General features: G+C 41.2%; 1 protein-coding gene across 1 annotated transcript in view; it reads left to right on the plus strand.

Moving 5' to 3' along the window:
- Positions 1 to 16962, plus strand: part of LOC306888454 (neurexin-2-like) — a gene marked incomplete at its 3' end in the record, with an annotated part of 552351 nt that overhangs the window by 334508 nt on the left and 200881 nt on the right. The window contains exons 12-14 of the mRNA XM_079446766.1: positions 5388 to 5507; positions 9745 to 10126; positions 15918 to 16108. Coding sequence (XP_079302892.1) covers positions 5388 to 5507; positions 9745 to 10126; positions 15918 to 16108 — 693 coding nt within the window. The remainder of the gene's footprint in view (positions 1 to 5387; positions 5508 to 9744; positions 10127 to 15917; positions 16109 to 16962) is intronic.

Below are 16962 nucleotides of genomic sequence, written 5' to 3' on the forward strand. Positions count from 1 at the left end.
TGGTAACGGAGGTTTAGACTCAGCTGTTAAACTGTCAACTTTAGATATGAATCCGTGGGGGAAAGAGGGCTTTTAAAAGACACTCCGTTGTTGTTCCTAATTTATTTACACACTCGTCAAGTCACTTTTATTTATATAGCGCTTTTAACAATACAGATTGTCTCAAAGCAGCTTTACAGTATTACAGTTTTTCTCAATTGCTTTGGCACATTTTTCAAAACAGTCCTAACATTCTCTAAACTGTTAGTGCAAATATCACAACTGTTTGCTGGAAATTCAGAACTTTATTGCATGTCTGCAAAATGTAGTTACTCACCAAAAACATTTCATTCATGCTTCAAAACCTAGTTATCGTGTCGGTAATGTGGCCAAGGCCACCAAAATATAAAGTATTTTTGTCATTGTGTGAGCCACACTGGTCAAAATGTTTAGTTGTTTTTTCACCATGAGAGTCAACCATGGAAATTAAGGTTTTATAAAAAAAAAAAAAAAATATATTTGTTGAGAAGAGTCAATAGTACATAGAAAAAAGTATATGAACATTTGTATTTATACAGTACATTTATTTTTGTACGAATGCATTACAGTAGTGTGAAGTGTAACAGTGCACTCTGTTAGTATTAGCTGATGTAAACTATGGCAACAGTTTGGATGACAGTTACTGTACTGAAATGCAGAAGGCTGCACTTCTTATGTATGCCATATTTCCTTTCAAAAGTACAAATTTACACATTACTGTATGTGGGATATTGATTGAAAGAGACTGTTTCAAAATGTTTGAATTATTGAGGATATGGTCAATCTCCCAATTTTTAGCTGCACCCTTCAGCCATTATAAGGCCATGATTGACAACATTATTTCATCTGATATGCAGCTTTGTCCTTGGCCTCTTCTTCCTCTCGGCTGTTGACCCTGTCAACTCTGTCTATATATGCTTTCCAACTCCTTTGAGCACCTTTGAGCTATTTCAGAACTGGTTTATAATTGGTTGATCTATATTCTCTTCATTAGTGAGGGTCAAGATTCACTTGCACAATTCATGGCAAATTTACAAAAAGTCTAATAGAGATGTGTAGAAAATATGCTTGACAATTTATGACAACTATCAATGATGAATTAATTATGATCAACCATTTTGCATCTAATGACTTACACGAACTAATGACTAGATGTTTTGAGGGGAAAGACTATAGCACAGAGAACTAAATAATATATTTTGAGCAACATGACAATAGCAACAGATAATGTAGGAAACAGCAGACAAATGTACATAATTGATTGCATGAATGTACCAAAGCAATCGCAACTTGTTCAAGAGAATGAGAAACTGCTTTTTAGGGCTGTCGCGATTCGTCGATTTTAGTCGACTAGTCGATTTTTAAAAATCGTCGACTTCATTTTGCTCGTGTCGACTAACCGGCAAAATACCAGAAGTGGTATAATTAATTACCATAATTAAGCATAATTGTGAATTCACAAACGCTATTATTTAATTAAATAATTATATGCGATGCAGTTCTAACTCAGTATATGGTCTTTAATTATTTGCATGCGTGTAGGTTAAGCTCGTGCGTCTCACAGCGGCTCCGTTCACAGCAGCTCCACAGAAACTGTTATCATTTACATGTGGAGCGTCTCAAACTCATCTCTGCATGTTGTTGTGAGTTTGGGTTTATTATAACCTTCATCTGGGAACTTAAATCTACACAAACACAGGATAATACATCGCGGTTTCAAAGCTCAAAAGCTCAAACCCTCACTGCAAATCGCGCAGTAATGTGTAAAAATAATCATAAGGCCATTGGCTCCCCTGCAGGCCTTTGTTGTGATGCGTAATCTACATTAGCTCTATTGTTTATAATATATTATGTATTTTAACGGTTTTGTTCAATAAAACCATATAATTTCTTGCTTTTGATACTTTATTTGAACTAATTATTATTGCATCATTGCTATTATATATGTATTTTAAGTCATTTTAAAAGCTATTGTTCACTTAAATCTATTTTTATTACCACAAAAAAAAAAAAAAAAAAAAATATATATACATAAATTTAAATATAGGGCCCTATGAAATCCGTTTTATTTCCAAATTCAGTTTTTTTTATTTTATTAATCAAAAAGTCTACTTAATTGAGTTTTACAGTTTTATCTGTACCAAATTCTGTTTTCCATTATTTTCTGGATTCCATTTTAATGGTTCCATTAAATTTTAATAATAAAAAGCATCTCCAATTAATTTATTTTATATGTATATATATATATAAAAATATTTTTTTTTCTTTAGGAATACTGCACATTTACATTTTTCACCTAAATAAATTCTGGTAAATAATATTTCTGGTAAATACTCCTTTAAAAAGTGTTTTTGAATATAATTGTATTATTAGTAGATTAGAGCACGTGGACATGTTGTCATTCTCACACTATAATACTGAACTGATTTCAGTGATTTGAACTGAGATGGACACCTGCTTCTTGCACTCTGTGTTGCACTTTACTTTTGCTTTAAAAAAGGATTTCATAGAAATTTGGATTTCATTTGGTTTAATAAAATATTCTTAAGTAAAATTGAAGATTTTTGTGTGTGGGAAATTAATCGTTTAGATTAGTCGATTAATCAGAAAAATTAGTCGATAGATTAATCGAAATGAAAATAGTCGTTAGTGGCAGCCCTTTTATGATGTGCACAAGTGACTAGATGATGTGGAGGTTGAACAAGTAGTTTTGAAAATTTCCTTTCTGTTCTGAGAAATGCACCAAAACAACTGAGAAACACTGTAAATAGGAAAATAGTGTGTCGGTAATGCAATAGTAAACACTCGATTTTCAGTTAAAGGCAGTTGATCATTGAATTCAGTGATGTCATCGTGCAGCTCAGTTCAGTTCTAATAGTACCTGTGCGATCAAGTCGACGATATCACTGGAAATGAAGTCTCCCCAACTAAGCAACCCAGAGGCAACTCGTGCCGTCGAACTGTTGCATATCTCTCAGCTATGAGTGTAATAAATACTACAGTATATGAGCAATATCAATGTTTTGAGTTGCCTTTTAGTTTTATATTTTAAGTTTATATCTATATCTTTCCGTTTTAGCTGGAGTCATTTTTGTTACTTTTGTCATTATTTTCACATCACATTATTAAGTATTTTTATAGATGTAATTCTATTTCAGTTTTAGTACCTAAACATACAGTGGAAATCAAAATTAGAGAACAATTTATGAACACTAGATTTTTTTCAAAAATAATATAATCTTCATTATTCATACCATGCTAGCAGAACAGTGTTTGACAAAATAACCAAGGCACTTCAACAAAATCCCTTTATTTTGTGGAAAACACAGTGATCAAAAGAAAATTGCAGGCTGATTGTCAAGTCAAGTCACTATTATTTGTATAGCACTTTTAACAATGCAAATTCTGTCAAAGCAGCTTTACATCAGCTTGATATAAAGCTGGGTGGCTTTATATCAACTTTACATTATTTAGACGGGGAAATAGTTTGTCGAAATAATGTCATTCTCCTCTGGCCAGACAAAATCAGCAGTTTAAATCTAGGCTGCAGCAGAGTCAGGTTGTGCAGAGGGCTCATCTGGTTCCTGTGGTCTTGTCCCGATGGCCGTCTAGGAGACAGGGTCTTCACTGGGGATCAGTCTCTGGGGATCATCTAGTTGTCCTGGTCTCTGCTGACGTTCAGGGCTTTAGATTGGGCCATGAACGCAGGTAAGGAACTGAATGGTGCCGCAGGAGGTTCTGATAAACATTTACATTCACTCTGCCATGTATCTGTGTAAGAGGACCAATTCCTGCTGCAGAAAACAATTACACGTCCTCCTCCACCTTTCATTGATATCTTTACACACTCAGGGTTCAGTCTTTCCCCAGTTTGATGCTGAACAATGTTTCCCTTCGGACTCAAATAAATTAAACTTGCTCTCATTACTGAAGTGAACTTTTGAGCAGTTCTCCTCTGCTGGTGAGAGGTTTTGTCACTGCAGTCTGCTTTCAGTCCAACTTCTCTTAAATGTGCCGAGATCCTGACCCTGTTCAGCGCTGAACTGGAGAGCAATTCCAGCTGCAGTGCTGAACCGATTCCCCATTGAGATTCTCTATATTATCCTGTCTTTAGCCTTTTTAGGGGACTTGAATGAGTTTGTGATATCGTAAAGATGCAATATTCAAGAAATCATGTTTTTGGAACAACAAACTTCTCTTTGTCGGAGACTCTGTCACTTTAGAACGGCTCACTATCTTGCAAAGTCAGTAAAAGTTTGACTGACAGTTAAATAGGGTTTGTCAGATAATTAAGGAAATTAGCACCAGGTGCCAGATTAACACCAATAACTGGGAGGTATGTTCTTTATTTTGATCTCTGTTGTTTTTCAATTTTAAAATTTAAGTTTTATACTGTGCCTCAGAATATATTTAACTAATGAAATACGCATAAAAACTGTGCTTTTACTCCTGGTAGGATAACTTCAAATAGGACTAAGCAATGACCTCGAAATCTTTCTCTAATTTTGATCTCCACTATATACTTATTTCATTTAGACAACATTTCTAATTTTAACTTTAAGTAATTTTGTTATGTGTTTGTCATTTTTATTATTTTTTTCCATTGGCTTAGTTTTATTACAGTTTTATTTATAGTAATTTTTAGTACCTAGAGTTTTTTTTTTTTTTTATATTAATATTTGATTTAATTTCAGCTTCATTTCAGTGATTGAGAATGACTCAGTTTTAGGTTAAGTTTTGTGAACAGTAACATTATAATAAGTTGAATTCTGTGTGTCTTGGTTAATGGTAAATAAAATCCTGAATTTAACTTACCCTCTACTGCTAAAACATAAACCAGCTTTAGCATTCGTCACATTTCACTGCAGATCTATGCAGGTGGAGCTAGTGAATGATGGATGGAGATTAGAAACTGAAGCACGTCCAGGTGAAATGAAGACGCTTGAACATTCATGTTCTGTCAGATCTGTCTGCCAACATCAGTGAACATCATCACAACGACAGATCCACGTGTGTGTGTGTGTGCGCGCGCAGATATCTCTTCACATTATGTGTGTGTGTGTGTGCGTGTGCAGATATCTCCTCATAGTGTGTGTGTGCACAGATATCTCTTCACAGTATGAGTGTGTGTGTGTGTGTGCATGCGTGCGTGCGTGCTTGAGTGTGAGTGTGTGTGTGCACTTCTGTGTGTGTGTGTGTGTGTTTGTGTGTGTAGATATCTCCTCACAGTATGTGTGTGTGAGAGTGTGTTTGATTGTGTGCGTTTTTGTGTGTGCATGCGTGCATTTCTGTGTGTGTGTGTGTGTGCGCGTGCCTGCGCATTTCTGTGTGTGTGTGTGTGTGTATCTGACCACTCTCTCCTGCTGCAGGTAAAGGTCCAGAGATCCTGACGGCCGGTCAGAAACTGAATGATAACGAGTGGCACTCGGTGAAAGTGGTTCGGCGTGGGAGGAACCTGCAGCTGTCCGTGGATAACGTGACTGTGGAAGGTAGAAACTCATCCTTCATCAAGCTTTGATCATGAGCTCAGGTGGGAGGAAGATGAAACTGCAGTTTAATAGCAAACAGTCACTATTTAAAGCCCCAAATCCCACCCACCACAGAAACGTCAGCCAATCAGAACGCACAGATGAATGATAGACACAGCATTTCTGATTAGTCAAGTCAAGTCAAGTCTGCTTTATTGTCAATTCTTCCACATGTACGGCGCATACATACAGAGAATTGAAATTGCGTTACTCTCAGACCCTTGGTGCATACAGTTAACATTAAACACGTTCAAATACAGATAATACAGTTTAAACATATGTACATACCAGTATACAGCTAAACAAATGACGACATTGTAGAAAAAAAAATAAAAAATAAAGTGGCATAAGGCCCATGGCAGAATAGATAGAGTGCAAACCAGTTAAATAAAACAAAACTGTGCAGATATATGTGTAGTGCAAGAAGAGCTTGTCAGTAGGGAGAACAGTCCTTATATCAGACTATCTGAAGAGGTAGTTTGCAGTCAATGTTGGATGAGTTAGTGATCAGTCCAATGTTGCACAAGTGACAGGTGCTGGTCACAGTTTTTAAGTTGGTGAGGGGGGGGGGCTCATAGTGTCAGAGTTCAGTGTTGCATGGGGTAAAAGAGGGGAGGGGGGGCAAGGACGGGAGGGAGTTCAGCTTCCTGACAGCCTGATGTATGAAGCTATCCTTCAGTCTGCTGGTCCTCGCCTGGAGACTCCGCAGTCCCCTCCCTGATGGCAGCAGACTGAAGAAGCTGTGTGTCGGGTGGGTGGGATCACCTGCAATGCGGAGGGCTTTGCGGGTGAGACGGGTGCTGTAAATGTCCTGGAGGGTGGGGAGAGAGACACCAACGATCTTCTCAGCTGCTCTCACTATGCGCTGAAGTGACTTGCGGCAGGATGCGTTGCAAGCGCCATACCACACAGTGATGCAGCTGGTTAGGATGCTCTCGATGGTGCCTCTGTAGAAGGTGCACATGATGGGGGCAGGGGCTCTGGCTCTTCTCAGTTTGCGGAGGAAGTAGAGACGCTGCTGTGCTTTCTTGGCCAGTGCTACAGTGTTTTTAGGAGAGGTCCTCTGTGATGTGCACACCCAGGAACTTGGTGCTGCTCACTCTCTCCACAGTCGCACCGTTGATGGTCAGAGGGGCATGCTGAGTGTGTACTCTCCTGAAGTCAACAACAATCTCCTTCGTCTTCTCCACATTCAGAGAGAGATTGTTGTCACTGCACCACCCAGCCAGGCGGCTCACCTCGCTCCTGTAGTTTGTCTCATCTCTGTTGCTAATGAGACCCACCACAGTTGTGTCATCCGCAAACTTAATGAACAGGTTGGAGTTGTGTGACGGTGTGCAGTCGTTGGTCAGCAGAGTGAAGAGGAGGGGGCTCAGCAAACATCCTTGGGGGGCCCCAGTGTTCAGTGTGATGGTGCTGGATGTGTTAATGCCGACCCGTACTGCTTGAGGTCTCCCGGTCAGGAAGTCCAACAGCCAGTTGCACAGAGAGGTGTTGAGCCCCAGCTGGACCAGTTTGTGAGTGAGCTGTTGAGGGATGATTGTGTTGAATGCTGAACTGAAGTCTATGAACAGCATTCTGTCATATGAGTCTTTTTTGTCCAGATGTGTGAGGGCTGGGTGGAGGACAGTGGTTGGACCTATATGCAAACTGGAAGGGGTGAGGACAGACTTGATGTGGTGCATGACTAGCCGTTCGAAGCACTTCATGAGAATAGGAGTGAGTGCTATTGGACGGTAGTCATTGAAACAGGATGGAGATGACTTCTTCGGGACTGGAATGATGGTGGTAGCTTTGAAGCATGTGGGGACAACGGCCTGATTTAGCGAGATGTTGAAGATGTCTGTGAAGACATCAGTGAGTTCCACTGCACAGTCTCTCAGTACACGTCCAGGAATGTTGTCAGGACCCGGAGCTTTGCGTGCGTTGATCCTGCTGAGGGATCTCCTCACACTGTCCGGGGACAGCGTCATCACCTGGTCACCCACCGGGAGGAGGTGGAGTCTTCTGTGCAGTGGTGCTGTTTTGTGCCTCGAAGCGAGCAAAGAAGGTATTCAGCTCGTTCAGCAGGTGGATGGTGCTGTCACAGGTCTGTGGTGGGGGCTTGTAGTCCTTGATGGTCTGTATCCCCTGCCACAGGCTCCGAGTGTCTCTGCTGTCGCTGAAACGATGGGCTATCCTCCTGGAGTACTGTCTCTTGGCCTCTCTGATGCCGTGGGAAAGGTTGGCCCTAGCTGTCTTCAGGCCCTCCTCATCTCCAGCTCTAAAGACAGCGTTCCGAGCCTTCAGAAGTCTGTAAACCTCCCCTGTCATCCACAGCTTCTGGTTGGCCCTGACAATGATGGACTTTGTGACCGTTACATCATCAATGCACTTGGAGATGTAGGCAGTGACAGTCTCTGAGTACTCTTGGAGGTCTGTAGTGTTGTTGTATGTGGCAGCCTGTTTAAACATATTCCAGTCAGTGGTGTCGAAACAGTCTTGAAGTGCCTCTGACGACCCTTCCGGCCACACTTGAATCTGTTTGTGTATTGGTTTGATGACTTTGACGAGCGGTCTGTATGCAGGCATTAGCATGACAGTGATGTGGTCTGAGGCTCCGAGGTGGGGGAGGGGGAGGGCCTTGTAGGCTCCTCTCTGGTTGGTGTAAACAAAGTCCAAAGTATTTTTTCCCCTTGTTGGAAAGTCTATGTGTTGATGTATTTTTGGGAACACACTCTTTAAGTCTGCGTGGTTGAAATCCCCAGCCAAGATAAGAAAAGCATCTGGGTGGGCTGTCTGCTGCTCACTGGTGTGCTGGTACAGATCATTTAGTGCCTCACTCCTGTTGTTGTTGTTGAAGCTGGGAGGGATGTATACAGCAACGAGCAGTATAGCTGTATATTCTCTCGGTAGATAGAACGGCCGGCACTTAATAATCATAAACTCCACCAAGGGTGAGCAGTGTTTGCAGACCACAACAGCGTAGCGGCACCATGCATCTTTGATGTAAACACAAAGCCCGCCGCCGCGGATCTTACCTCCGTCGACGAGAGCTCTGTCAGCTCGATAGCATGTTAACTTGTCGAGCTGTATGGCACAGTCCGGTACGCTGTTGTTAAGCCATGTTTCCATGAACACAAAAACACAACAGTCTCTTACAGTCATCTGAGTAGAGCGAAGTAGTCGGATGTAGTTCAGTTTATTGTTCAAAGAGCGTACGTTCGCCAGTACGATGGTGGGGATAGCTGGGTGGGTTGGCCGCTAGCCTAGCTTGGATACCTCCGCGCTTACCCCTCTTCTGCTTCCTCTCACGCTGCTTGTAGCGCCTCCGCTGTGGGCGAGGTACAGTAGTGGGGGTCGGTGATGGAGTAGGCTTTCGGAGCAGTCCGAGGTCCCGCAGCTCTTCGGCGTGTGCTGAGTTTAACTCTAAAAATGTGATTCTGCCGACATCGAGCAGAAACTCACGACTGTATGCGCGCTTAAAGACTGGTAGACGAAACGAAGATGTACAAAAACATTGCGAATTACAAGACAAAAAACACGAAAACACCGTTGCTTTTTAGCATTTTAGCTCCTTTAATGATCTTCTTCTTTTTAGATCTTCTTCTTTTTAGCAAGTGGAAAGAAAACATCTAAAATACACATTTAAGTGTTTATTTTGTTACACTTTATCTATTTGCATCTGTAGAATTGAATTACTAAGCAGATCTTTAAAGAGTTTTTCCTCCACTTCAGCAGCACTTACAGACACCAAAACTTAGAGTTTTATTCCTATCTATATTCTGAAGGTTTTTATTGTGGGGTTTGTTCATATTTCATTCACATGAGTTTTTATAACATTTAATTCCTAAAAACGTGGTGAGAACGCACTTCTTTCTGTCTATTACCAGTATTTTCTGATTTATGGAGTGATGAAAAGAGAAATCCAGAATCCCTTCAGTAAAAACCTTTAACTCTAATATGACAACAAAATTAAACAAGAATTATGAGTATTATGACTTTAGATTTCTGTTCTGGAAATGCATGCAAATGAGTGCTTATGTAATTAGATAAAGCCTCGTTTGCATACTTAAACATAACATGTCTGGAAATGTGTAAAATAAGATGTTTGTCTTAATGTACTGCTCTGAAGCTGGGGAAGTATGGTGGTATAATGCCACAATACTGTGACTCCAGCATTGGCTGTGCATGTCATGACTGTGGTTGTGTCCTGCAGGTCAGATGACCGGCGATCACACGCGTCTGGAGCTCCACAACATCGAGACGGGCATCATGACGGAGCGCAGGTTCATCTCTGTGGTGCCGTCTAACTTCATCGGGCACCTGCAGGGCCTGGCGCTGAACGGCGTGCCGTACCTGGACCAGTGTAAGAATGGAGACATCTCGTACTGCGAGCTGAACGCCCGCTTCGGCATGCGCCACATCATTGCCGATCCCGTGACCTTCCTCAACAAGGGCAGTTACCTGGCGCTGGCCACGCTGCAGGCGTACGCATCCATGCACCTGTTCTTCCAGTTCAAGACCACCAGCACCGACGGCCTGCTGCTCTTCAACAGCGGCGACGGCAGCGACTTCATCGTGGTGGAGCTGGTCAAAGGGTCAGTCGCATCTTGTGTCGTTCTGCAGAGTTTCACCGTTTAATGTCTTTCGCAGTGTTGGGGACAACGCATTACAAGTAACACAATCAAATTACTTTTTAATTACTTTACTGAGTAACTAGTAAAGTAACACATTACTTTTTCATTTATAAGATAGTATCTGAGTTACTTTTTCAAATAAGTATCTCCAGTTTCTGATGTATTGAGTGACAGCTCTGGTGTTGCCATGTTGAGAGAAATCAGGAGTAAGTGCAGATCGTTGTATGTGAACATGATCTTACTGTAGTTCTAGACTAAATATCAACATGTATTTACTCATCTCACCTGAACTAAAACACATTCCTCAAAATCAATAAAAACAGTCAAACGCAAACTCCGAATATTATACAAACCTGCAATAATTAAATATGTTAAATAAGACAAATATCATTTATGTGTTCAATCCAATTTTATTAACTAATGTCTTTGCTACTGACCTTTGATTCAACCATACTAAGCAAAAATAACACATTTGTGTTTGATTTCAGTTATTTCTGAATAGAGTTGAACTTTCTTCTCCTGCGTCATATTCTTCATGTGATTAGTTTGAGCGGCATCCTCTACTGTACAGACCTGAATCTACATTTCCTTCAGCCTGAGGCGGATTCACTTCACATTTGGTGTAAAAGGGCTTCTACATTTGTACATGAATAACTTTTTTTATATTAAAAACTACAAGAAAGCCCTGGCCAGATTTAAAAGGTCAAACTCAAAAGTAACATAACACATTATTTTCCATAAAAAGTAACCAAGTAACATAATTAGTTACTTTTTTAGGGAGATTCAAGAGTTTTATTTGTCACATACACAATTATACAGAGTATAACCAGCAGTGAAATGTAGGTCAGGTCCGCTCCAAGGACAGTGCAATTATAAAGTATACAAATATTAAGAGAAGAAAAGTAGAAAAAATAAAATAAAAGAATAAAATAAAATAAAAGATAAGATAAAAAATATAAATATAAATGTGCAGGTCAGTATGTTGTTGACTTAAATAGTAATAAGAGGAATGTGCAAAAATAATGTGCAAACAAATTGTACAGGGTATTTAAATAGCAGCAATATGAGGTAGAGAAAAATTATGAATAGCTTATTGATATGGTGATATTTACATGGAGTCAAGTGATGTTATGACACAGAGTTAGAGTTTAGGAGCCTGATGGCCTGGGGGAAGAAGCTCCTCCTAAGTCTCTCAGTTTGAAGCAGATGGAAGCAAAGTGAATAGTCGGTTACCAGGGTGATTTGAGTCCTTGATTATTTTGACAGCTCTACTTTTGCAGCGTTTGAGGTAGATGTCCTGCAGAGAGGGGAGAGCAGACCCTGAGATGCGCTCAGCTAAGCGCACAACTCTCTGTAGTGCTTTGCAGTCCTGATTGGAGCTGTTTCCATACCACACTGAGATGCACTGAGTCAATACACTTTCTATGGTCCCTGAATAGAAAGTTTTCAGGATTGCTGGTGAGACCCTGAATTTCCTCAGCTGTCGCAGATGGTACAGTCTTTGCCTGGCTTTCTTGACCTGTGTTTGGATGTGTGTAGTCCAAGTCAGGTTCTCGGAGATGTTTACACCGAGGTACTTGAAGCTACTCACCCTCTCCACAGGGGTCCCACTGATCATAAGAGGAGTGTAGGGCTGCTGCTGTCTCTTCCTAAAGTCCATGATCAGCTCTTTAGTTTTGCTCACATTCAGAGAGAGACAGTTGTCCTGGCACCATGATGTGAGACTCTCTACCTCATCCAAGTATGCGGTCTCATCGTTGTTGGAGATGAGGCCCAGAACCACAGTATCATCAGCGAATTTGACAATAGATGTGGAGCTGTGAGAGCACACGCAGTCATGCGTGTAGAGAGAGTAGAGCAGGGGACTCAGGACACAGCCCTGTGGGGCTCCTACGTTCAGAGTGATGGAATTTGAGGTGAACTGGCCAACTTTCACCACTTAAGGTCTGCCGGTGAGGAAGTCTTCAATCCAGTCACAGAGTGAGGAGTTTAGGCCGAGGTCTGTGAGTTTAGATGCCAGCTTGATGGGGATTATAGTGTTGAAAGCTGAGCTATAGTCAATGAATAGCAGCCTTACATAATTCCCATTGTTGCTGTCCATGTGTGTGAGGGAAGAGTGGAGAACGTGAGAAATGGCATCGTCCGTGGATCTGTTTGGGCGATAGGCAAACTGAAGAGGGTCCAGAGTATCAGGGATGGAGGAGCAAATGTGGCTCTTTACAAGTCTCTCATAAACCTTCATGACTATAGATGTGAGGGCAACTGGGTGATAGTCATTCAGGCAAGAGGGTTTATTGTTCTTAGGCACAGGGATAATAATGGATTTTTTGAATGAAGTGGGAACCACGGAGGTAGCAAGGGACTCATTAAAGATAGACGTGAACAAACCAGCGAGCTGATCGGCGCAGGACCTCAGAACACGGCCGGTTATCCCATCAGGTCCGGCTGCTTTCCTGACGTTCACTCTCTTTAGCGTCCTCCGAACCTCATCCTCCGACACGGTGATTACAGGATCATCGCTGCTCTGCCTGCTGCTTCCTGATGCGCTGGTCGGCAGAGACGCGCCGCCGCCGTTGCCATCGAAGCGGCCGAAGAAGATGTTTAACTCGTCGGCCAGCAACAGATCTGCTCTCACCTCCGCGGAGGATTTGTTTCCGAAGTCACAGATGGTCTTCCGTCCCTGCCACATCCGTCGAGAGTCGTTGAGCTGGAAATGAGACTCAATTCTCTCTCTGTATCTGTGTTTGACGGCTCTTACTGCACGACGGAGAGCATAGCACGATGCTTTGTACTCGCTCGTATTCCCAGACAGAAGAGCCTCATTGTAAGCGGCAGTGCGTGTGTTAACCGCGGCACGGATTGTTCTGTCCACCCACGGTTTCTGATTGGAGAATGTCCTTATCGTTATTGTTTCTGTAGCTTGCTCGGTTAGCGTGTTTACGAAGCTTAATGCTACATCTGTGAACTCGCTGACGTCAGAAGAACTCGCCCGGAACATGTCCCAGTCGACGTCATCAAGCGCCGCCTGCAGCATAGTCTCTGAGTGGGAGGACCAGCGCGTCACTACTCTCTGCACCGGAGGTTCCTGAACGAGCCTTTGTTTGTATCCCGGTGTGAGGAAAATGGCGGCATGGTCCGATTTGCCAAAAGCCGGTAGTGAGCGGGCTTTGTAGGCATCCTTGAACTGAGTGTAGCAATGATCCAGTGTGTTTGGTCCTCTAGTTGGACAGGATACATGTTGATGGAAGTTCGGCATGACCTGTCTGAGGTTGGCTTTGTTAAAGTCCCCCGCAATTATGAAGGCAGCGTCAGGATGTTTGTTAGTGTAGCCGCTGAGCACATCGTGAAGTTTAGACAAAGCCAAGCCGGTGTCCGCCTGTGGTGGAATGTACACAGCTGTAACAATGATCGATGAAAACTCCCGGGGCAGATAAAATGGGCGGCAAATAACGGAAAGATGTTCCAGATGAGGCGAGCAGGAACGTGACAGAATGGAGATATTCCTGGGAACACACCATTTCTTGTTGATCATGAAACATACTCCTCCACCCCTGGATTTACCGGCCTCTGCTGTTCTGTCCGACCGAAAGACAGAGAAGTTATCACTCGGCATTACAGCAGTGTCCGGGACCGAGGACGAAAGCCACGTTTCTGACAAACAAAGGATGTTACAGTCCCTTATGTCCCGTTGGAAACTAATCCTGGCTCTAAGATCGTCCATCTTATTCTCCAAGGATTGGACATTAGCGAGGAGAATGCTTGGAAGAGGAGGACTGTGAGCCCTTTTCCTGAGTCTGACTCGAATTCCAGCGCGCTTCCCGCAGTGTTTCTTGATCCGTCGCCTCGGGGGGGTATTGTTTATCTCCGCGTTTTTGTAATGCATTACAATATTTAGCACAATATTGTAATGCATTACTTTTAAAAGTAACTTTCCCCAACACTGGTCCTGGGATTAGGAAAACTGATTCAGAATCAGTCTGTTATTGTGCAGAATTACACACTTCACCTTCTCCAGAAGCAGTAAGACATTAGATGCAATAAAATGTGCATGGAGTTCATGTCGAGGCTTTGGTATCTTGGCAAATCTGAGCCCAGTCTGAGATCTCTTCTGAAACACCAAAGATTGCAGAGCTCATTTTCTCAGGAGAAATATCTGAGAAGCAGTAAAGTCTCCATTTGCATCACATTATTTTCTTTGAAAAATAATTGAGATATTAAAGAGATCTTTCTGTGTGCAACAAGTTTTGTGCTTTGCATTAAGTTTGTTTAACTGTGTTATTTTAGTATTATTTATATACTATTATGGTATTAATTAATATTTTGAATTGGCAGTTGTTTTTATATTTTCTGTTTTCATTTTAATTTATGTAATTTTTAGTGTTTATCATTTAAATATTTCATCACATTTTTACAGGTGTAATTTATTTTCAGTTTCAGACATTTTAGAACTTTAATAGTTTTAGCGTTCATCATATTTCGCTGCAGATCTCCTCTCAGGTGAATCTGGTGAGTGATAAACATACAGATGGAGATGATGGCCTGAAGGGCATCCATGTGAAATGAAGATGAGCAGCAGATTGTTTTTGTCAGTGCAGAAAGTTTGTATGAGGGGAAGAGGAGTGAACACTGACTCACTTCACACACAAACTCTTCAGAGACTCTGATCATTCTGGAGAATTGTGTTTCTAAGCAACAGATGTGCGGTGTGGGTGCTGGAGACGTGTTTAAAGAGCTTCGCTGCAGTCATTGTTCACGCCGTTATGAGCAGTCAAAGAACGCAGCTCATTTTTCACAGTTTTTATCTGCGATGAACACAATAATTGGGTGTTTTATAATCAATATTTGAAGGGAAAACACTAGAAAGCAACATTTACTACGGTATGAGAATAAATCGAGCACAGGAAATGAGTTTCATTCAGTGAAGAGTGACTCGCTCATTTGTGCTGTGAAAATAAGGACACAGTTTAATCAGAACTCAAAATATAAAACCTTTCTAGAGCTGCTGAAATCTAAAGTAGACAAACAAGTATTCAGAAATCTGCTTCAGTGCGTGAGCATTGTTAAGAAACTGCATTCTACTGCACTCAGTAAAGAATAAATTATATTTAGATTCATTAAAAACTAAATAAAGCATAATTTTAGTCTAAATAAACTACATCTAGATTAATTCAAAATTAAAGCATGCATTCAGACTAAATAAAGACTAAAAGAAGGGTAGATTTAAATAAAAACGAAATAAAGTGCACGCTCAGACTAAATAAAGTAGTTTTGCTTTTTTCATTTTTATCAAATGAAAACTAAATAAATCATATGTTTAAACTAAATAAAATAGTTTTGACATTTTCTTTTTTGTTATTAAAAATGAAAAGCGTACTTTTAGACTAAAAGACTAAACAAATATACAAGTTTAGATAAAAAAAATTAAAGTGTACTAAATGAATACTAAATATACTGTACATATAGATTGAATAACAATTAAACAAAGTGTAGATTTAGATTAAATGAAGTGTATATTAGACTAAACAAAAACTACTGTACAAGTAAAAAGAAGCGTGCAAGTGTGTGTTTAGACTAAATAAAGTATATGTTTCTCACCCCATCATCGTCCTGCCGCTGTCAGTGATGAAAACACACATTTATTTCAGTATAGTAACAGTAATAGTTTCGGCTGACTCAGCGCTCTGTCAGGGTTTGATGACGTGGATCTCAGCATGTGTTTGAGGTGACCTGTGTGTGTGTGTATGTGTTTCAGGTACGTTCACTATGTGTTTGACCTGGGGAACGGCCCGTCTCTGATGAAGGGAAACTCGGAGAAGCCGCTTAACGACAATCAGTGGCACAACGTGGTGGTTTCACGCGACACCAATAACGTGCACATGCTCAAGATCGACTCTCGCACCGTGACGCAGCACTCTAATGGAGCCAGGAACCTGGACCTCAAAGGTACCACACACGCACACACACACGCACAAACTAAATAAATAAATGTAGTAAATAGTAAATTACATAGAAATTAAAACAAACATTATCAGAGTATGTTTTCCAAAAAATATACTCAGGGCCCAGTTTTACTTGCAGCTTGTGCCAGCACAAACCGTCTTCTGCCATTAAAACAGTCAGGATTTACTAAAGACGCGCAGTGAAGAATTAGCACTGAAAAAACGTGGACACAGTTATTTTTGCGACTTATTGAATATGCATTTGTAGGAGTTTCCCTTTCTGACCCAAAATGCATGGGAGGAGAGTATTCAAATGAATCACACAATGAGATTTACTAATGTTTGCGCTCCTCAAATTACGGGTATTTGCACTATTATTTAACGCCTGAAAAAAGCATGTCTTAAAGCAGGTGGTAATTTGTGCTGGTCATTATGGGAATGATCTGCTGTGTCTGTGTTATTTAATGTGTGCATCAGCAGTAAATCACATGCAGAATTTTCCCTTCCATCTGCGCTTTTATGGAAATCTCTGCTTCTCTGACACTGAAATCCTGACTAAAACAAGCTCAATCAAACGGCTGTCCTCATGATTTAATGATGGTCATGTGACCTGAGCTGGCACACTGCATTATGGGAAGGTTCAGTCTGACGGTGAATCCCATCTTCACGTTCGCTTGGCTCTCCTTCGGTTCCTCTGGGTTTGGTGCTGTTGGGTTTGGATGGACAGTGAATCCTGAGCAGTATTAATATCATGCTTATACACTGTATATATGGTGTGTTAGTCTTAGTGTGTTAATTAGAAAGTTTGTATAGAAAAGCCCAAAGAAATGAGTCAGGTGTTCTGAATTAACTTATTTC

Source organism: Barbus barbus (assembly GCF_936440315.1).
Source record: "Barbus barbus genome assembly, chromosome: 2".
Taxonomy (NCBI): domain Eukaryota; kingdom Metazoa; phylum Chordata; class Actinopteri; order Cypriniformes; family Cyprinidae; genus Barbus; species Barbus barbus.